The sequence below is a fragment of the Ovis canadensis genome, chromosome 14 (genome assembly GCF_042477335.2).
Source record: "Ovis canadensis isolate MfBH-ARS-UI-01 breed Bighorn chromosome 14, ARS-UI_OviCan_v2, whole genome shotgun sequence".
Lineage (NCBI taxonomy): Eukaryota > Metazoa > Chordata > Mammalia > Artiodactyla > Bovidae > Ovis > Ovis canadensis.
In genome coordinates this window covers 57,937,471-57,960,191 of record NC_091258.1, presented here as the reverse complement: position 1 = coordinate 57,960,191, position 22,721 = coordinate 57,937,471, and the positions used below count along the sequence as shown (strand labels likewise).

General features: G+C 41.4%; 1 protein-coding gene across 1 annotated transcript; it reads right to left on the bottom strand.

Moving 5' to 3' along the window:
* Positions 1-4,357: 4,357 nt before the first annotated feature.
* PDCD2L (programmed cell death 2 like) lies at positions 4,358-22,721 on the bottom strand. Its single transcript, XM_069550337.1, has 7 exons — positions 22,573-22,721; positions 22,292-22,458; positions 22,085-22,145; positions 20,853-21,226; positions 19,683-19,793; positions 13,799-13,947; positions 4,358-4,529 (listed from the first exon to the last, which is right to left on the bottom strand). Exons 1-7 carry the CDS (start codon positions 22,678-22,680, stop codon positions 4,399-4,401), a joined length of 1,101 nt encoding a protein of 366 aa, XP_069406438.1. The 5' UTR covers positions 22,681-22,721; the 3' UTR covers positions 4,358-4,398.

Here is a 22,721-nt window from a genome sequence, read left to right as displayed (position 1 = left end):
AGGGAAACCCAAGTAAGACGGTAGGCGTTGCGAGAGGGCATCAGAGGGCAGACACACTGAAACCATAATCACAGAAAGCTAGTCAGTCTGATCACACGGACCACAGCCTTGTCTAACTCAATGAAACTAAGCCATGCCGTGTGGGGCCACCCAAGATGGGCAGGTCATGGTGGAGAGGTCTGACAGAACGTGGTCCACTGGAGAAGGGAATAGCAAACCACTTCAGTGTTCTTGCCTTGAGAACCCCACGAACAGTATGAAAAGGCAAAATGATAGGATACCAAAAGAGGAACTCCCCAGGTCCGTAGGTGCCCAATATGCTACTGGAGATCAGTGGAGAAATAACTCCAGAAAGAATGAAGGGATGGAGCCAAAAGAAGGGGACGACAGAGGATGAGATGGCTGGATGGCATCACTGACTCGATGGACATGAGTTTGGGTAAACTCCAGGAGTTGGTGATGGACAGGGAGGCCAGGCATGCTGGATTCATGGGGTCGCAAAGAGTAGGACACGACTGAACTGAACTGAACTGAAAGACTTATTGCAGGGTGTCAAGCAAGGAAGTGGGAGGCAAGCCTTAGGTCCCTTCAACTTGGTCTTTGAGTTAGGGGATTTTTTTAAGGGGAAGAACAAAGATTAATCATCATCTTGTGACATTTTTAAATAGTAGTTTGGGGAGTTAGGATATGTCTCTAGTTTACAATTCTCTGGCCACGTGGTCCATGCCTCTGGGATCTGTTAGCTCACCTTCCTCTGGAGAAACAACTTGAGTTTGTACCTTAACAATGACATCTATAATAGCAAGTTTACTACATTAATGAGGTTATCAACAACAGCAATTTTAGTCATCTGACTCTGGTTGATTAGTGTTCAGTTAGCATCAGACTGAGATCAGAGGAGGTTAAGAAAGGGAGTAAAGTTGTGGAGAGATTTATCATAAACTCACTAAGGGAACTTGGTTTCAGGAGTGGGGGAGACTCAGTTTCAATTACAAAGTATGTAAAAGATTAAATTTTATTTAAAAGGTTTCTCAAATGGCAAGAAAATAACCATGGTTAGCATTTTTGTGTACTTATGTATGCTGGAATTGTGGAGAATTTTTATTTCTTCTCTAAACTTTCCTGTATTTCCCAGATGCTCATGCTCCTCAAAGAAAATGTGAACTTTAAAATCGGAAAAAAATTATTAGAAGAAAAAAGGAAAAGATGGTGTAAAAGGAAAATCCAAAGAGTCATTATTGCTAAGAGAGCTCTCTAAAATGGAGCTGGAAGGCCACTGATAAAGTGTAACTTATGCAAGGCTTCCGTGAAGAAGTGAAGTGAAGTTGCTCAGTCGTGTCTGACTTTTTGTGACGCCCATGGACACCAGGCTCCTCCATCCATGGGATTTTCTAGGCAAGAGTATGGGAGTGGGTTGCCATTTCCTTCTCCAGGGAACTTCCCAACCCAGGGATTGAACCCAGGTCTCCCACACTGTAGACAGAAGCTTTACCTTCTGAGCCACCAGGGAAGTCACCGTGAGAAGGCTTCCGTAAGACCCCCTTATCTGTCTGCAGTGTCTGTATCTTCTGGACCCCAAGGGCTTCCCTGGTGGCTCGGACAGTAAATAATCCTCCTGCAATGTGGGAGGCTTAGGCTCAGTCCCTGGGTAGGGAAGATCCCCTGGAGAAGGAAATGGCAACCCACTCCAGTATTCTTGCCTGGAGAATCTCCATGGACAGAGGAGCCTGGCAGGCTACAGTCCATGGGGTCACAGAGAATCAGACACCACTGAGTGACTAAGCACAGCACGGCAGTGAAGTCTGACCTTCTGACCACTCACTGTCCTAATGAAGGCATTCAAAACATCTGCCAGAAACTCAATGCTTATTACCCTTACCCAAATATAACTCATGACAGCCTATCTATATCAGACCCTTACCCTAAAACAACTCGTGACCATCATCCCTGAAGGACAACTATTTCCTTTCTTGTCTCAGAGTACAGCCTCAAGGCATTTGTCTTCATAAGCCCCTGATTCTCTTCCCTGGAACACTCTTTCCATTCTACTCAAATCTGTGTCTTCCGAACTGTACTCAAATCTGTGTCTTCTGAACTGTAACTTCTTTAAGATTTATTGATTTATGTATTTTGGGGGGCTGCACTGGGTCTTTATTGCTGCACATGGGCTTTCTCTAGTTGCGATGAGTGGGAGCTACTCTCGTGGTGCATGGGCTTTGCATTGTGGTGGCTTCTCTTGTGGGAGGGCGTGGGCTCTAGGGTGTGTGTGGACTTCAGGAGTTGCAGAATGTGGGCTCAGGAGTTGTGGCACATGGGCTTCCTTGCTCTGAAGCATGTGGGATCGTCCTGGTCCAGGGGTCAAACAGGTGTCCCTTGTATTGCAAGGCAGATTCTTAACCACTGGACCATGATTGAAGCCCCAAATTGCAATTCTTATGATGCCAAATATACTCTTTTCTTCTTTGTCTTGTTGGTTGACAAAGGAAAACAGAAGAAAATTCCTTTTGACTTCTCTGGTCCTTTTCATCAGTTGATTGGTTCCCCAAGCACCCACCAAGCTTGGTCTGTGAGGAGCACTCAGGCTGTGGTTCTGAACAAGGTAAAGGAGGGGCCGGGGAACCCAACCATGGCTTGGGTGGGTCAAGGGGCAGGGGGCACACCCTTGCATAGTACGCTGCTGACGTCCCTTCCCTACCATTGGCCTGCCTCTCATAAACAGACATCCTGAACAGGGGGCTCACCTTCCTTCTCCCTCAAGACACGCAGTGGATAGAGCCACCTTCCTTTGCTTCTCTCCTGCCCACAAAACTGCACACCTAATCCTACTCCTCAGGGCCTTGCTGGTATTTCTGTTTTCAGATCTAGATCTTTTACACAGCATGTAAGTGGCTCACACTGGACTTGTTTTCTCATGTCTTGCTTCCTTAACAACTATGTTACAAACATTATTTCTATTGGGTGATGGGGATGCCTCTGCAATCTGTACTCTGTTTAGATAGATCTGATACAAACATGTATAACTAGATTCAAGAACGCATTTGGTTGGAAGCACAAACTGTCTCCACCTAAAAGAAACATGACACCTAACTCATATCTGAAAATGGCTGTATCAACAGTTTCAAGCAACAATTATACCCCATTCTCTCATCAAAGGAGGGTACTCTCTGGCCACTTAAATAAATCCAAAGTGATGTACCTGCAGTCTGATGTACCTGATATGAGCAGTCTGTTTTCTGCTCTAGTTGGAGTGAGTGGTCTGAAGTCTGAGGAATTATCTGCCCACAACAGAAGTGCCACAGGGGAACTGGTGATGGCTTCTCCAACATGACAGAGAGGAGGAATCAAAACCTCTTTCTACAGGACTTCCCTGGTGGCTCAGTGGTAAAAAAAAAAAAAAAAACAAAACCCGCCTGCCAATGCAGGAGACATGGGTTCAATCCCTGATCCGGGAAGATCCACATCGTAGTTGCCATGGAGCAACTAAGCCCGTGCACCACAACTGCTGAGCCTGCGCTCTAGAGCCCGGGAGATGCACCTACTGAAGCCCACACGTGCCCTAGAGCCTGTGCTCTACAAGAGAAGCCAGCACGACGAGAAGCCGTGCACCACAACTACAGAGCAGCCCCTGCTTGGTGCAGAGAGAGTCCTCGCAGCAGTGAATCCAGCACAGCCAGAAATAAATAAATAAAACGAACAATAAACCTCTCTCTGCAGGTCCACACTCGGCCTCAGCCCGACAAACCGTGTTCCTGAAACATCTATAACCAACACCCTTGCTTTCTTCTACACAGCCAGCCACTTTCCCCAGGTACCTCTGCCCACCTTGGGAAGCAGGGAGAGGGCAAGGAAGCAGTCAATAACATAAAATCTAAATGGAGAGAGGGGAGATGAGTGGTGGACAACTGGGTGGACGGACAATGTCCAGAAGAGACAAAAGGGGCAAGAGGTGGGAATAGATGAGGGTGGGAAAGTGGGGTAGGCCTCAATAGCTCACGTCACAGGGCAGGATCCTCAAGCAGCTGGAACAGTCCCAGCAGTATGCTCTGTCAGCATCCAGGGACAGCAAAAGTGCAGAGGCTGCAGGGGTAATACATGGCTAGCTGCTGCTCACAGCGCTACAGCTGCTCTCCCTCCGAGAACCCATCAGGGTCTTCCATAAGATCACCTGCCCTGTGGGCTACAGAGGAGCCATGTTCTGAGCTGCCTCTGTGGACGCAGGCCACTGACCCTGAAGGGCTAACCAGCCCATAAATGAGAGGTTCTAAATCCTGGCTCCAGACCCAGCACAGGTGCCAAAAAGCAAACAGAAACAAGAGCTAATATAAACTCTGAGTCAAAATGAGGTAAAAACACAATGTAAACATTAAAGTTTAATTTATGTAAATAAAAGGAAATGCACTACTTAAATAATAATTCATCTGGGTCCTTTTGGATAATACAGAATTCTTCCATGGGTGCCTGATCATTCTGAGGCCAGCAACTCTTCTCACATGTATAAATTAGAATGGTTCCAAATTCCACAGAAAGATCTGAAAAATACAACATAATCAGGATTCCAATAAAGAGAAAGTATTAGGAGATACACTCAATATTCAGTTTGCTTAGTGAATATAGCCCAGACACTGGAACAAGACTGCTTGGGTTCAAACCCAGCTCTACCACCTGGTGATTTCACCTCTATGATATTATTATGTATTTATCATGGTGATAAGATTACTGTGTGGAGTAAATTAGCTAGTACATATAAGATACTTGGAACAGAGCCTGGCACATCTTGAGTGTTATCTGTAAAGCAAAAAGGTTAAGCAGAAGAAGCTGATAGGAAGGAGAAGGATTGCTCAATATCAGGATAACTGATGTTGCCATAGGCAGTGGTTTTACCTTACAAGCTGAAAAATAATTACTTAAGGCAAAAACAGTGCTCATTAGCGCTCAGTCACAATACAGTCACAGTATTCCTATAGAAAGTGACTGCCGATTAAAAAAAAACAGATCAGCAAAATATACTTTAAAAATATGGTACTTCCCAGGTGGTCCAGTGGTTAAAACTCTGTGCCTTCCACTGCAGGGGGCATAGGTTCAATCCCTGGTCGAGGAACTAAGATCTTGCATCCTGTGTGGTGTGGCCAAATCCAGACTATTTGACATTGAAGATCATTTTAAAATGTCATGCTAACAGAACACTAAGTCCAAGAAAGGATACAGGCAAAAAGCAGAAAATAGATAAAAATTTTAGAAATGTATCAATGGATGGAGCCAGGAAGAATGGCATTAAGAAAACGCGAGTAATAAGAAAGCCTGTTGATATCAGAATAGGAAAACAGGAGTCAACAGGATGAGCTGAGCAACTGGTTTGGAGCAGCAAAGGAAAAATACTTTTAAAAAATGCAGGCAGGGCCTCCCTGGTGGCTCAGTGGCAGAGAATTTGCCTGCCAGTGCAGGGACACGGGTTCAATCCCTGGGTCAGGAAGATCCCACATGTGCTGCAGAGCAGCTAAGCCGCTGAGGCAGTTATTGAGCCTGTGCTCTAGAGCGTGGGAGCTACAGCTACTGACGCCCGAGCACCCCAGAGCCCTGCTGCGCAACTGGGGAAGCCACTGCCGAAGAAGCCTGCACACTGCAGCTATAGAGGAGCCCCCATGTGGCACAACTGGAGAAAAGCCCACGCAGCGCCAAAGACCCAGCAAAGCCAGGATAAATAAATAAAATTTAAAAAACAATGTAGGCAGTTGGGCCTTCCCTGGGGGTCCAGTGCTAGGACTCCGTGCTCCCAATGCAGAGGGCCTGGGTTCGATTCCTGCTCGGGGAACTGGATCCCACATGTTACAACTAAAGAGATAGCATGCTGCATACCACAACAAAGACAGAAGAGTCTTCATGCTGCAACTAAGACCTGGAGCAGCCAAATAAATGAATATGCAAATAAATAAATATATAGATTGAATGTAGGTGGTGATAATAGAAAGAAAGTCAAAGACAGTCCCCAAAAAGGGTGAAATAGAGCTGATTTTGAAGAAATAACCTGGTGAATTTGAGAAAATTCCCAACTAAAATGTATAACAGGCAGTTTGTAGGGGGCATGAGAAGGCTGCAGCCTCAGTAATAGTAACCACCAGGAGAGGAAAGAAGGAGGTGCAAAGAATCAGCATAAGTATGAAATAGCTGAGTATTATACATGAAACCACAGACCTCCCACAGTGGGGACTGAAAGGTGGGGAGGAGAAAGAGGCAAATGGAGATCAAAACAGTCCCATTACACATGTAATGAAAAACATCAGCAACCTCAAGAAACAGAAAAGACAGGTAAAATCTAATTACAGGTAGAAAGGAAAGGCTTCCGAGAAGTTCAATGAATGCAGAGGGAAAGAGAAAAGATGTTATCATGGAGTTGAGAAGAGAAAGGTGACCCAACCAACTGGTGTTGCTTCTGCAGAAAAGCTACAAACTCAACAGAAAAGATATTCAGGGGAATTCTCTGGTAGGCTGGTGGTTAGAACTCTCCACTTTCACTGCCGAGGGTGTGGGTTCAACCCTGGTTGGGGAACTGAGATCCTGCAAGCCGCACAGCATGGCCAACTTAAAAGAAAGAAAGAAAACAGAAGAAAAACTAAATATGCAGGTCTGAAGACCCATCCAATCCCATGATAAACAAAACTGCATGGGACTTCCCTGGTGGTTCAGTGGCTAAGACTCTGCCCTCTCAACAGGAGGCCAGGGTTCGATCCCTGGTCAGGGAACTAGATCCCACATGCCTCAACTAAAAGTTCTCATGATGCAGCTAATGGTCCTACATGCCACAACAAAAATCGAAGATCTCTCATGCCATACCTAAGACCTAGTGCAGCTAAAATAAGTAAATAAGAATTACAGAACAGTGGGACTGCAAGACCTGTTAGTTCACTGACAGGACTTCATGGATAAAGAAAGTTCTATGGGGTAAGTGTTAGTTACAAAGGGTGGAGGCGCATCAGTCCACCCTCAGACTTCTACAAAGCAACATTCAATGCCAAAAGATATCTATATGATCGTGAAAGATCTCATGGATTTTCAGAAAAACGTACTTCCCAGTGAGGCCCAGCCATGGGAGATGATAGGAGGTACCAGATAAAAGGGCTGGTGGGGCCCTCACTATTAGAAGGTGACAGCATGGGGTTTACCAAGTTTTGAAGAAAGAAAGTGGGGCTTAATAACTTTACATATAAGTTGTCCTTCAATTAGAAAGGCAGACTAGTTAGGGCTCAGACCTATGAGCCCTCTTTGAGGCAATTACATGATGGAATCCAACTAGGAGAGAACAGAATAAAGAATTCACAGGCTAAACAGCTATGAGAATTATGTCTACAGAATACAGATTGATAAACCTCGATAAAGCAAAACTGATACTAAATTATGTGGACATGGAGTAGGGTAAACATTTCCTGATCTATTAAAGGGTCAAATGCAAACTATTTAAAATTGAAATATGGAATGAATATAATTTTCTTAATTTCAGAGGATCTTTTAGAAACTAGGGCCTCTTTTAATAAAGAACCCATTACCTAAAAAGTCTAGCAGCTGCTTCACTTACACTTAATTTTTCTTATGTTAAATTTTCATTAATTTATTCTAGTACTTTAAATTAGTATTACTCAATCTTTTCCTTTTTAGAAAAAACATTTCTTTTTTTATTTTTTTTTACTTTATTTTACTAGAAAAAACATTTCTAGTCATACATCTGTTTTAACTTTCTGTCTGCATTTATGTCAAGAATGATGACTAGACTGATCCTACACATGTGCTAATGGTGATTTCCACGGTTTACCAGGTATTTGCAGAAAATCTTTAATAGAAAACTCAGGGATCAAAATAAGCAGAGAAAAAAAGGTAAACTGCAAGAAACAGACAACACAGGAAACAAGTAAAAATTAAAAAAAACAGAACACATCCCAAAGATATGAAAGAAGATACTGAACTCATAAAAACAAACCAAAGAAGGGGAACTTATAAAAAGGCTTATACCCTATGAGTCAATGAGATTTATCCCAAGAATGAAAAGATGTTTAAACATACCAAAATCAGTGTAATATGCCACATCAAGAGAATCAATAGAATTACATGATATCTCAACTGATGCAGAAAAAAGCATTTGATAAAATTCAATACCCTGTAGTGATAAAAATCACTCAGTAAATGAGGAATAGAAGGTAAATTCCTCAATCTGAAAAAGGCCATATACATGAAACACTCAATGGTGAAAAACTGAAAAGCTATTCCCCTAAGACCAGGAACAAGACAAGGATACCCACTTTTGCAACTTACATTCAATGAAGAAGTTCTATACCAAGAGATGGGACAAGAAAAAGAAATAAAAAGGCATCCAAATCAGAAAGGAGGAAGTAAAATTATCTCTATTGATCTGATCTTTTTTTCCAAGAATGCTTGTTTTTGTCTCTGTACTTACATTTCCACATTAACAAAACAAAATCAAATTATCTGCAACTCAAATATTCTTATTAGAATAATGATAACAGAATCTGACCACAAACTCAGTTTTCATCTTGATGTTTTCAAATAAGAATTGTTTAAAAAATATGTAGAACTCATCAGTTCCTAGGATAGTTACCAGAAAGTGATGATTTTTTTTTTTTTGGCGGTACCTCACGACTAGTGGAGCTTCCTTGACTAAGGACTGAACTTGCATTCCCTGCAATGGAAGTGGGGAGTTCTACCCAATGGACCAGGAGGGAAGCCTCTGAAAGTAACACTTTTAAAGAAACTGAAATAGTAGTCTCCCAAGTTATTTTAGTTGTTGCTATATTTTGTCCTAGAAATAAGTTACCCCTTTGAAAAATTATACTAAGATCAAACCCTGAAATGCTTTTCAATGTAGTAAAACTCACATGTTGTTATAATGTCCATATAGCTAATGATGTAGGTAAAGATAAACAGTGATCTCTTCTTACGTGTTTTTAGGGCTTCCCTGGTAGCTCAGCTGGTAAAGAATCCGCGGGCAATGCAGGAGACCTGGGTTTGATAACCTGGGTTGAGAAGATTCCCTGGAGAAGGGAAAGGCTACCCACTCCAGTGTTCTGGCCTGGAGAATTCCAAGGACTGTATAGTCCCTGGGGTTGCAAAGAGTCAGACACGACTGAGCAACTTTCAGTTTCACTTTCTTATGGGTTTAATGCAATTCAAAGAATATGTAAAATGGTCCTAAGAAATCAGGTTAAATTGAAATACAAATTTAAGTTGGGAATATAAAAAGCAAACCATTTTCCTTGCTTTTGATGGTGTACGGGAAGCAGCCCATGTGACAATTATGTCACATGACAAAGTGTGCTCATGTTAGGAACACTTCCATCACCACAGAGGAAAGATTTACTGATTGTATTGAAATAAAAGAAAAAATGTACATGACGCATGTTAGGTAATTACTGATAAACTGGAAAAAGACGACGTTGACGTAAGAAAGCCCATCATCATGAGTGACTCGCTCGTTATGCAGGAGTGACTACAGCAGCTGTGCAAAGAGCTATTAGCCATTATTCCTCAGCTGTGCATGATTTTGCCAAACGTGTGCCCTGGTTAGCTCATAATCTTAACAGACAAAATTTCTGCTCCTAAAATTAAACCACAATAACCTTTAAAATAATGTACAATGGATAAACATGTTTTGTGAATTCAGTAAGTATTTTCATGTCTGTTCTAAAAAGTACTTTAACGTGTATACCTGTGGTGGATACACGCTGATGTATGGCAAAACCAATACAATATTGTAAAGTAAATAGCCTCCAATTAAAATAAATAAATTTATATTAAAAAAAGGAAAAAAAAGTACTTTTAATACACATATGACTACTCAGTGGTCATAAAAATCAACTGTAATCAGTCACTATATGTATGTGTGTATATATATGTACATATATATATATGTTTATGAAGCTCTAAGTCATCTCAGTGGTGTCCGACTCTTTGCAACTAAGCAAGGATACTGGAGTGGGTTGCCATGCCCTCCTCCAGGGGATCTTCCCGACCCAGGGATTGAACCCAAGCGTCTTACATCTCCTGCATTGGCAGGTGGGTTCTTAACCACTAGCGCCACCTGGGAAGCCCAATAAAATATATATTAGGAAATACAGATGATCTGATATTATATGTAGAAAATCCTAACAAATCCACAGCAAAAAACTTGGTTCTGAACAGTTTTCTGTTGTTTTTATATCATCCTTAAAGGCTCCGCCCTAGCCTTTATTCTTTCCTTTCTTCTGTGAGTTTTGTTTGGTTGGTCTTCTTTTTCTAGTTCCTTAATGTAAACAATTAGGTCACTGATTTGAGATTTTTCTTTGTTTTCAACATATGTGTTTAGAGCTCTTAAGATGACACGGTTGGGGACTTCCCTGGTAGTCCAGTGGACAGGATCCCATGTTTCTGCTGCAGGGGGCACAGGTTCCATCCCTGGGCAGGGAACTAAGATCCCACATGCTGCAAAGTGCAGCCAAAAAATAAAGAAATTAAGACCCAGGGATGCCATTCAGAGGATATACCCCAAAATACTAAAACCAGTGACTCAAATGTATCTGTATACCACTGTTCCCAACAGCATTACTCATAGTAGCCAAAAGATGGAAAGCCCCACCACCAACTTAAAGAATTTAAAAAATCTGTATTATACAGTGAAATCTGTATATCATGAATGAACTATAAAAAGGAAAGACATGTTGATACATGCTACAACATGAGCCCTGAAAACATTACGATAATGAAATAAGCAAGACACAAAGGGACGAATATCATATAATTCCACTTGTCAGGTATCTAGAATAGGCAAATTCAAAGAGACAGAAACAGAATAGAGGTTACCAGCAACGAAGGGAAGAGAAAATGGGCTAGGGCCGGGGGGCGCTCATTCTTTTAGGGGAGGGGCAGAGTAGTTAATGAATACAGATTGATGTTTTTGTTTGAGATAACAAAAAATTTCTGGGAATAAAATAGTGGTGACAGTTACATAACACTGTGAATATATTTAATATCACTAAATTATACACTTAAATGGCTAAAATGGTCAATTTTTAAGTATGTGTATTTTGTAACACATTTTTTCAAAAAATCAATTATATTTAAACATTTAATACTAGCAGCAAACATCAGAAACTGAAATTTTTTAAATGCCATTTACAATAGCATAAAAAAGCATTTAACACAGAGAGACAAAACCGAAAAAAGATATGCAAGACTCTACACTGAAAAGTATAAGACTATTGCAAGAAATTAAAGAGAACCTAAATAAATGGAGAGATATATACTAGGTACATGGATTGGAAGACTCAGCATTGTTAAGACATCAGTTCTCCTCGATCTGATCCAGAGAACCAATGCAATACCAAACAAAATCACAGAAAGTCTTTTACTTTTTTTAAGAAGTTGAGGAAATAGCAACCCACTCCAGTATTCTTGCCTGCAGAATCCCAAGGACAGAGGAGCCTGGCAGGCTGCAATCCATGGGGTCACAAAGAGTCAGACATGACTGAGTGACTGAGCATCCACACATAGAATGGCTACCTTATCAGACAGCTCAGTTAAAGAGTTAAGAAATAAAATGCAATTAAAAAAAAAAACAGAAACGCAAATGATCTGGAAGAGGCAGAATATTTTTGAAAAGGAAGAATAAAGCTGAAAGACTGATACAACCAAGTTACAATTCCAACACTTTGGCCATGTGATAAGAAAAACTGACTCACTGGAAAAGACCCTGATGCTGGGAAAGACTGAAGGCAAAAGGAGAAGGGAGCCGCAGAGGATGAGATGGTTAGATAACATCATGGACTCAGCGGACAGGAATCTGAGCAAACTCTGGGAGACAGTGAAGGACAGGGGAGCCTGGCGTGCTGCAGTCCATGGGGTCCCAAGGGTCAGACATGACCAAACAACAACAACAAATCTTACAAAGCTACTGTGGTCAAGATAGCGTGGCAGTGGCGTCAAAACAGAAAAACAGATTAATGGGACAGAATGCAGAATAAAGAGTACAGAAACAAAGTAACACGCATATGGACAACCAATATCCAACAAAGGTAAAAGTACCTGAGCAGAGAAGAATATTCTTATCAATAAGTGGTGCTGAAACAACTGGATATTCACATGGAAAAGAAGGAACTTGAACCATACCTCATACCATATATAAAATTTAACTCAAAATGGACACAAATCTAAATGTAAAACTAGAAACAAAACTCGTGTCCTTGGGCTAAGCAATCATTTCTTAGACAAGATATCCAAACATAATTCATATAAGAAAAGATGAATAAATTGTGCTTCAAAATTAAAAACTGGTTTTAAAAGGACAGTTTAGAGAATAAAAAGACAAGTCAGTACTTTATGGAAGGGGGAGAAAAAGGCACTGTTTTCATTGGAGAAGCCTACAATACCAGCCAACATCAATAATCAGTGTTTAGAGAGGCACCCTGGATAAGATGAGCGAGATGAAGAAAATGGCACTTTACCCCGCACCCCATGCTTTTCTTCTCAATAATCTGCAGTCTCACTCCAACAGAGGGGCATCTTACAAAATAAGTGACCAGTACTGCCACTAACTGTCAAGATCATCAAAAATGAGGAAGTCCTGGGACGTCTCCGGCGGTGCAATGGCTAAGACCCCACACTCACAATGCAGGGGGTGCAGGTTTGATCCCTGGCCAGGGAACTAGATCCCACATTCTACACCTAAAAATCCCACATGCTGCAACAAAGACCTGGTGCAGCCAAATAAATAAACAAATATTTCTTTTAAAAAAATCTTGCTTAAGGAAAAATGAGGAAGTCTGAATTTTCATCACAGGCAAGAGACACACTAAGTGATATCCTGGATGGGCTCTTGGATATTAGGTAAAAACTAACGAAATCTAAATAAACTATGGACTTTAGTTAATAATGCATTAATAATGGCTCATAAATTACAACAAAAGTACTATATTAGTATAAATTTATTTTAATAAAGGGGAAACTGGATGTGAGGTATATGGGAATTCTAGGTATTTATTTCTCAATTTCTCTGTAAATTGAAAGCTTCTAAAGAATAAAGCCTACACTAAAAAAAAAAAAAAGAAAGAAAGGAAAAAACCCAAAAAGAAAAATTGGCAAGTTAGACTTAGAGAAAATATTTTTACATTATATACCAGATGAAAGACTTGTATCCAGAATACATATGAAACTCTCAGAATTCAATAAGAAGACAAACTACCCAAATTTTAGAAAGAGAAAATGATTACAACAGACAAAACATATAAACATATATAAACATATATAACAGAGAAAACATATAGTGATAAATCAGCACATGGAAATGATGCTCAAAATCATTAGTTATTAGAGAAATGAAACCATGAAAACCGTGCGCTATCGCTACACACCCATGAGACTGAAATGAACCAGACAGACAGTATCAAGTATTACCAAGGATGTGCAACTCTCACGTACTGTCAGTTGGGATGTAAGTGGCACAGGCTCTTTAGAAAACAAGGTGGCAGTGTCTTAAAAAGCTAAACACACACCTACCGTCAGCTGCTTTTCTCCTAGATACTTAATCCAAAAGCCTATGTCCATACAAAGGCTTGTACACAAATGTTCGAAGCAACTTTATTTATACTAGCCCCAAATGGAAGCAACAAATATGTCTCCTAAAAATAATTCTAATTTCCCAAGTTTTCTGTAATGCTTATATTTTATAAGGAAACAAAGATGAAACACTAGGTTTTCATTATTAAAATTAATCCCAAATTAGTGCCAGAAACCCACAAACTTGAATAAATAAAGGGCCTTTTACCTAAATTAGCACTTCTGAGCATGCTGACCAGTGCTGGCATAAGCTGAAACTCAAAGATCCTTCGGGCTCCACAGTGGCTGCAGGCTGGGAGCTCAGTGACTTCTGATGTAGGGCAGGTCAAAAAAAGTGGTTCTCCACTCCAGGAGTACCTAGAACAAGGAGAAAAACAAAGCTGAATTAGGGCCACATACAAGTCACATGTTAACATCCAAGACTACACTTGATCAATTTTGTTTCTTTCTTGGAGAATATCCAGAGCAAAACCAGATAGCAAAGAAAATCCAAAGGCCCAGAAAACTAGCTGCAAGGCTGGAAATCACAGCAAGACATCTGAATTCTTATCAATGCTTGATTTAAAGTCTAGATGAAGGCACTAAAGCTAATGTTGAACTGAATTTAACTAAAACCGCAACAAAGCCCAGACTGCTCAATTGCAGATTGAGACTCCCCACAGTTCTGGTCTTACAGATACAGAGGTGTGCACCCCTAAGGGATGAGTATTAACTTCAGTATCTATTGTCCTCCAACATATAGTTTCCAGTAAATAATTTTTTAAGTTACTAGATATGCAAAGAAGCAGAAAAAACTAACCCATAAAGAAAATGAATACATGGAGAGCCATAGCCAAAATGATGAACTTTTCAGACACACTTTATGTTTTTAAAAATTTCATTGAAGTATAGCTGATTTACAATGTTGTGTTTAACTTCTGCTGTACAGCAAAGTGACTCAGTTGGACATATAAATACTCTTTTTCTTTCTTTTCCATTATGGTTTATCACAGGATACTGATTACAGTTCCCTGTTCCATGCAATAGGACCCTGATGGACAATATTTTTAAAACAACCACCAGACTGAGTCCCTCACGTCAATCACTCTTGTAATCGATGTACTTTAATATTTGCAGATTTAGTTCTTATTTCATTTTGGGGAAATTTCCTATTTTATCTTTCAGTATTGTTTTGGATCTATTTGTTGAGGTCTCTTCTTTGGACACCAGTTATATTTATAGTAGTTAAATTTATCCACCTTCCAAGATAGCACCTTCTAATTGCTTTGTCTTTTTGTTCAGCATTCATGAGATTTTTGAAACTCTCTTCACATCAGTACTTTGATTTTCAGCCAAGTCGACTACTTCTAAATTTATCAGATATGCAATGTGTGGCCTGATTTCTTTAGCAATTCAACTTCCCTTGGCATCTTATTTTCTCAACTTTGAGCTCTTGGTTTTATTGAACACATTGTCTTACAAAGTTCTTCTGTATCTTGAAAACTCTGCTGGGAATTATGTGTTCCTCAGATTATCTTTTCTTCCAGATATGGTTCTTGGCTCATTTTTGAATGTACGATTCATTTCTCTGATTTTACTCCCAACAGTATGATTACATGGGTGGCCTGCCACTTTTCAGCTAGTTCATGCCTCAAGAGGGCAACTCTGTTTAGACCACCTGTTTGCTCCAAAACAGTGTGTGGGTTTTCTTACTGACTTCCTGTCAATCACATCAGAGATCTGTTCTTTTCCCCTTCTCCAAACACATTTTTCATTTCTTCTCCTCTTCTGTAGGTGAATCGGAGTTGGGGTATAGTTCTGTAAGACTCAATGCAATCTACTAGAACACCTGGGCTTCATTTTTATTTCTGACATAGTGTAAAATGTCTTACACGTTGGGGGATACCACTCTAACAGGCAAGAAATTGCCCTTGACTTCTTTATCATTTCTGTAACGCATCATGGAACCCAACAACTTTTGCTTCTGAGAGGCAATTCCTAATTCCCTGTATCTTCACCCACACCACACCCAGTTGTGTGGCCAAAAGCCCTACCGCAGAAGATACACATTCTTCTCCTGTTTGCTTCTTTCCAGATTCAACATTATTACCACAATTCTCAGGATGCTACGGACTTATCAGTGGATTTTCAAGAAGTGAGAGAAGAAGGTTGAATGGCTAGAACTCACACTAAAGGTACAGAAATGTCTGTACCTTCCTCTGTGAAAAGAAAGTTAACTAAATACATGTGAGGCACCCAGAACTGTATTAGACATTTGGTGATATCACATCCTGGATTGCCACTTTGAGGTTTTTTGTTTTTTGTTTTTTTTAATGAATTTAGGTTAATAACTTCGCTAGTTAAAGTGAAGTGAAGTCGCTGACTCGGACACGTGTTCGACTCTTTGTGACCCCATGGACTACAGCCTACCGGGCTCCTCCGTCCATGGGATTTTCCAGGCAAGAGTACTGGAGTGGGTTGCCATTGCCTTCTCCATGAGTTTTATTTCAATGCAGATGGAAGGGATTTTCTTTTTGAAGTTTGTTTTTTTCTACTTTATTTTTGGCTGATTTTTACTTTTTATATTCACTGTAACCAGGTATTAGGATAGAAGGACCACTTGATTTTACTCTGACCACTGTATCTAGACCCATTTGTCCACATTTTCCCTGTGTTGTCATGTTTATATACTACAACCTGCTGGATATGTCATTTCTTCTGAGAGCCTCTGTGACATCCTATTTAGAATAGTTAAATGTTTTGTTTTCCTCATTTATCACTTGTGGAAATCATACAATATATCTTTTTAAACTCTCCCACTAGAAGGTTAAAATCTATAAAAACATGGACTTTGTGTCATTTTCTGTTGTACCTGCAGCACCTATAATAGCTCCTAACATCTGGCTTAGACTCAGTAAATACTAGCTGAATGAATGAACATAGCTCACATGAGCGAACATCCTTCCAAACATCCTACAAAGTAGGCATTAGGCCCATTTTACAGAAGAGTGAATAGTCATCTGCCCCAAGGCCAAGTCTTCTAAGACCAAAACCAAGGTTCTTTTCATCCCTACCATGTTTGAAAATGTACTGGTATCACCAATACCTATTATATGTAGGCACTATGCTCTGCATGAGAATAACATACTGTTCTCACTGCCAAAGATCATGAATACATACGTACACCAATACTATTAAGAGATCCTTATAGATCTCTGCTTCCCCAAAACAGCATAGTGGGTTTCAAACAACAGTCAGTATTTATGGATGTTGTACAGAGGATTTTCATCATCACCTCATTTAGTTCCCAGAGGAATCCTATGAAATAGGTAGTTGCATTATCATCCTCATTTTAGAGATGAGGCACTGAGGATAAGAAAGGTTAAGTGAATTTGCCCATGGACCTTCAACTAGAAATGGAAAACCCAGGCCTTGAACTTCCAAGACCTCTTATTCAATATCCTCTGGGCAGTTGTTACTTATTACAAAGTATGTCTTTGGTATAAGGAACTTGTAAAGTAGAATGCACAAGGGAAATAAAACCAAAACTATAACAAAGATTTAGTTTCAAAGATGTAAATCAAACTGACAAGAACACACTCTGTAGTCTAAGAAAAATCAAGATTCCACACCCCAAATAACAGCCTCCTAAATCCCCATCTCCAGCATTGCATCAACACTTATCCAATTTCACAAGCCAGAAGCTCAAAACCACTTTGTTGCCTTCCAATCTTTTACTCTCATATCCAAGGGTCACCAAGAACTGCCATTATACAAATATCTCCCAAACTCATTTCCTGTTTCCCACATCCTCTGCCTTGATCCAAAACCTGATACCATCTCTCATCTGGATTCCTTGAATCTCAAGTGATCATATCACTCCCCTGGCATCCACTGGCTACAGAATAAAATACAAATTCTTTAGTAAGAAATGGATTGAAAACATACCTAATCCATGCCAGTACTAGACACCAAGTCTGGGGAGTACCTAGTCTGTCAATGAGGACAACAAGGGTGTGTGTCCTAAAGGAGGTCAAGGTGTGGAGCTGTGGGAGGCAAGAACCAAGCTGTTCTCACTTCAGACACCATGGTGTCCAGCCCATTGGCTTGCCCCTATCCCACCATGATGCACTTGGCCATCTTTTTCCTTAATCAGTTACCTCTGTGATGCAAAGCATCCTTGGCCTTTATCCTACAGGATAGGGGCTAGGGGCTCCACGTGTGTCTCCCGCATGGTGCCTTCCCTGATGAAACAAGGCAAAGGGCCCTGGTCCCTCCTCTGGGTTGCTGGCACCCTTGTTCACATCTCCGTTGGGCACCTATCACAGCATATAGTGTCCTGTCTCCTCTGAGCAGACCAGGTACTTGTGTGGCCAGCAACAAGACCGGTTGTTACTGAACCAACTCCAAGCCCAGCACACAATAACTCAGCCCTATAGGAAGAGAGGATGAGTGTGAGCATTGAGTCTCATCAGTGAAGAGGCCCCTCCCGAGGGGTGGTCTCCACCTAAGAATTGCTGCCACTACTGAGGGGCTACATGCTTAAGTAATTGGTTTAATCTGAAAATTCTGGTGAAGGTTTCATAATTTGGGCATGTTTTCAACACAGCATCTCTAGTTGTCATGCCTAATTAAAGTAAGGAGAAATAAAGTGAATTACCATCAATAAAACTAGAATGCAAGAATCAAGAGTAAAGGCTGACTTTGTACTTAGGAGTAAAAACTACAATCAAACTATATATATCAGGAACCTTTAAACTTCAAAATTTCGCTCCTCAATTTCACTCCTAGTGAAAAATTCCTAGTGAGAAATTTCACTTCTACTTAAACAGAAATCACTACCACATTCCAGGAGTGTGAACAGGATGCACACTGCAGCGCTGAGCTCTGCAAAGCTGAAACCAGATGGAAACAATTAAACACCCAACAATACTGCCACAGGTACAGTCAGAAAACAAACGGGCCCAGAAAGTAAATCATAATGATTTTAATCATACAAAATTAATCATAACAATCTCTCCAATATATAAAAAGCCCCTAAAAATCAAAAGGCACAAGAACTTATGGAAAAACGGGTAAAGGTTATAAATAGACAGTATTTGCTCACCTTTGGCAAATAGATCTTACAGAAAAACCTGAACAAACTTTTGGCTCACCCAACAAAAGTAACTCCACAACACAGAGGAAGATATTCGTAAGAAAAAAATCAGGTAAAATTATACCAAGAGGCCCTTTTTCACCTTGAATTGACAGAAATACAAAAGCATGAAGCTCACCCTGCTGGCAAGGCTATGGGAAAACAAGCACGTATAGGTTGCCAGTAGGAATTAAAGATCATATATTGCCAGCAGGAATTAAAGTCCAATGGGAGACAACTGGGTGCTATCAATTAAAACCACAATTGCATAAACCCCTCTGCTTAACTATGCCATTTCAGGAAATGCATCCTAGAGAACAAGTAAAATGGACATGGGACTACAGTAACTTTTTTTTTAAAACACAGTTCTCAATGTTCTTAAAAGATACAGTAATAGATAATAGCACAGTTAAAAAAGAAGGAAACGGAATGTTTCTTGAATGCTTTCTTGTGATTAAAAAAAGGAAAGTAACATGTAACATTTGCTTTGACATGCATAAAGAAATTATATAAGCACACATAGGAAACTAACAACAGTGATGACCTGAGTAGATATGAATAGTAGGAAAGGAATTATTTCATTATATTTATACATATATGCACATGTACATACTTTTATGTTTTTGAGTCTTAAAAATGTGTTTTACCTATTGAATATTTAAATTTAAAACAGAAGAAAATCACTTGGAAGAATTTTTAATACATAGGGAAACCCTCAATACCAACAAATGTTTATGAAAAGAGAATAGCTATATTCCATGACCCCAGTTACCAACAACAAAAGAATACACACAATACCTACTTATACATATACATCTAGATATGTGAAAAAAAACTAAATACACTAAAATCTTAGCTTCTTGGTTTGGGGAATATTGTGGATTTCGGTTTTCTTGTCCTACTTTTCTGTGTTTTCCTAACTAGCACACATTACTTTTATCACCAAGAAAAACAATAAAAGAAAATATGCCTTTACCTTAAAATCTGCTCCTGACAAGCAGCAATTCTTTTCATGAATTTGTAAAACATCTTATCTCCACTTTTAATTATAGTCTTCTCATATTTTTCATCACCATCACTAGACAGACTAAAAAGAAAAGCATAAAACACTGTTGTGTGTCTACATTCAGAGAATTACTGTATTTAGAACAGGACGCAGGGAATTCCCGGGTAGTCCACTAGTTAGGACTCCACATTCTCACTGCTGAGGGCCCAGATTGAATCCCTGGTTGGAGAACTAAAATCCCACAAGCTGCTCTGGGCAGCCTAAATAAAGAAATACATTTTAAAAAAAGAAAACAGAGTACACTTTTTAAAAACTTTACCACAGTAAAATATACATACATAACTTAGAAATCATAAGTTTAATACTTTATAATGAATAACAGTAACCCCCTGCCCAACTTTCTCCCCAGCCCTGCTTCTTAGCCATTTTCAACACTGGATGATTATCTGCAATGTAAAAAGTCATTATGGGGCTTCCCTGGTGGTCCCATGGTTAAGAACCCACCCTGCAGTGCAGGGGAGGCTGGTTCAATCCATGGTCCAGGAAGATTCCCCCATATCTCACCACAACTAAGCCCATGCACCACAACTACTGAGCCCAGGCTCTCGAGACCCGGCTCCACAATAAGAGAAGCCACTGCAACGAGAAGCCTGCAAACTGCAAGCAGAGAGGAGCCCCCACTCGTCGCAACTAGAGAAAGCCCGTGTACAGCAACAAAGACTCAGGGCAGCCAAAAATCAATAAATAAACAAAATAAAAGTCATATACCCACTGGCTCTCGTCAGGTCTTTCTCCATTAGGGAGTATTTTCAAACACCAACACGTCTTTGTGCACCCCAACACTATCTTGAAAATGCTTACAAATGAAACACTCTGGTCATTTTCGTGAGAGTCCTTATAAATAAAACCAAGTGTTTTCAAGCTAACTCAAGGGTGGCTCATAAGATTTCCTCGTCTCTGTCTCCCTTTCTAACCCAAGAGGAGTGAAGCAGACAGATCCTACACACCTGTCAGTGTGTCGGACCTGAAAAAGTTCTGCCTAAAAAAGTATCCCCAGTTTTGAGGATAAAATCAAAGAGTACCCACTCTGGCAGCCTCCTGATCAAACCACCTCTCAAACTCAACAGCACACAGGCTCACCTTTGGGAAAGCAGGTGTTCCATATCAACTCCTTCTCTCTGCTGATACTCCCTCAGAAGGCTCTGAGCATGGTCCAGACTGACAAAGTCCGTGTAGTCATCCTCATCAACGACACAGATGTAGTAGGGCAGGAACTGCGGCACCGCAGGAGGCAAGGCGGGGCCTTCCCCAGGAGGTGCAGGAGGAGCAACACCTGGGACAGTATCCTGCAGGCGGAGGTCCTGGAGCTGGGAAGTCCAGTCTCTGTCCCTGGCATTGCTCGAATCATTTCCAAAATCCGAGATAGGCTGCGGTGGAGACGCTTCCTCACTGTCACTTCCCCAGTCATCTGCACCTTGACACCAGTCCTCAGCTGTGAGGCCATTTTCCTGTTTCTGGAAAAATACCCAGCGAATGAGGTTCAAGCACACTGTTCCCTCGGCTTCCTGAGCCACCTAATCCTTCACCTTCCTGAAGGAACCTTACTTAACACCTGCCGCTCCCACTCCAGCACCTCATGGTTTACTCAAAAGCATGTTGGAGGTGACGAATGTTGTGTTTCCTTCTCAGGGGCGCTGTGGGAGATATACTATGGTGGTTTCTTCAACATCTCTTTCAGTTGTGCTTCATGTACTGCAGAAGCTGGTAAGAAAGAACTACATTTCCCAGACTCCTAAGCAGCTAGGGTTCTAGATACGTCAGGGGTTCTGCTCATAAGGAACACTAGAGAGACAAACTTAGAATGAAGTAGAAAGTGACCATGACGCAAAAGGCAGCTGGTGTGTAGATGGAGGCAGAGCAAGGCTCTGGAGTCAACAGTGCTGACAAGGGCAACTTCATCAGAATACATCTGGGCTTCCAGACTGCATGAGAGGTGTCATGGTAGCTCCCTGACAGGACAGTTCTGAGGTGTAGTTCTGCACGTCACTCCTGGAGTAATTTCTTCCAGCCTATCTAGTAAGATAAGGAAAAACTTAACTTTAAATCAGCCTCAGCTATAAAAAGTCAAAACGCTTTACTATTATCTGCAATTGAACCCCAAGAAATACAGGCAAACACCACCTTTTTATTCCTATTGGTAGCACAATGCTTTGCACACATTAAGAACTCAGTGAATTTATAAGCAACATTTATTGGCAAAGAAAAGCTGGATTTTGTTCTGCAGTCCTATCTTTGCAGGCAGTCCACGGGGTCGCAAAGAGACACGATTTAGCGACTAAACAACAACAATATGATGGTCACAACTGCGTTACCTGAGCGTTCTGAGTCTCTTTTTCTCTCATCTGCAGGCACTGGGAGCGGAACACCTTCCAACTTCATAGTAAAGAAAAACTGCGGTGAGGACTCCATCGCCAACTGCCGGAGGGCTGGCCAGTCCCCTCCCGGTGCACCTGGCGCGGCCGCCGCTCCCGCCCACTCGACATAAATCCCGTGGGCAGCTCCGCTACTTCCCCGCCTACCTGCGCGCCCCGCCGCTACCGCACTCAGGGCGAGGGCAAGCGAACACGTGCAGGAGCCGATGAAAAGGAGAGCCTTCCAGCGGGCAGTACACCTGCACGACGAGGGCAAGCGGCTGCCGGCAGAGTTCACACACCGGCCTCGGAGCTGCCACGGCGGGCAGGGCGTCCTGAGGACAAGGAAGGCGCTCAGACCCTGACTTTGTCCAGGGACCTCGCCCGCTCCCTCACCCCGTAGCCCAACACCAGTTCCAGCCGACCCCGGCTCCCGCGCCCCACCTCACCGGAACGCCGCCCAGCTTGCTTGCGGTCCAGGCGCTCGGCCCCGTGGGACGGCCGTGCACTGCAGCATCTCGAAGCCCGAGCAGCACTGGCTTCCGAACGGCCGCCATGACGGCCGGGAGAACACGTGAAGAGGCGATCTACGGCAGCC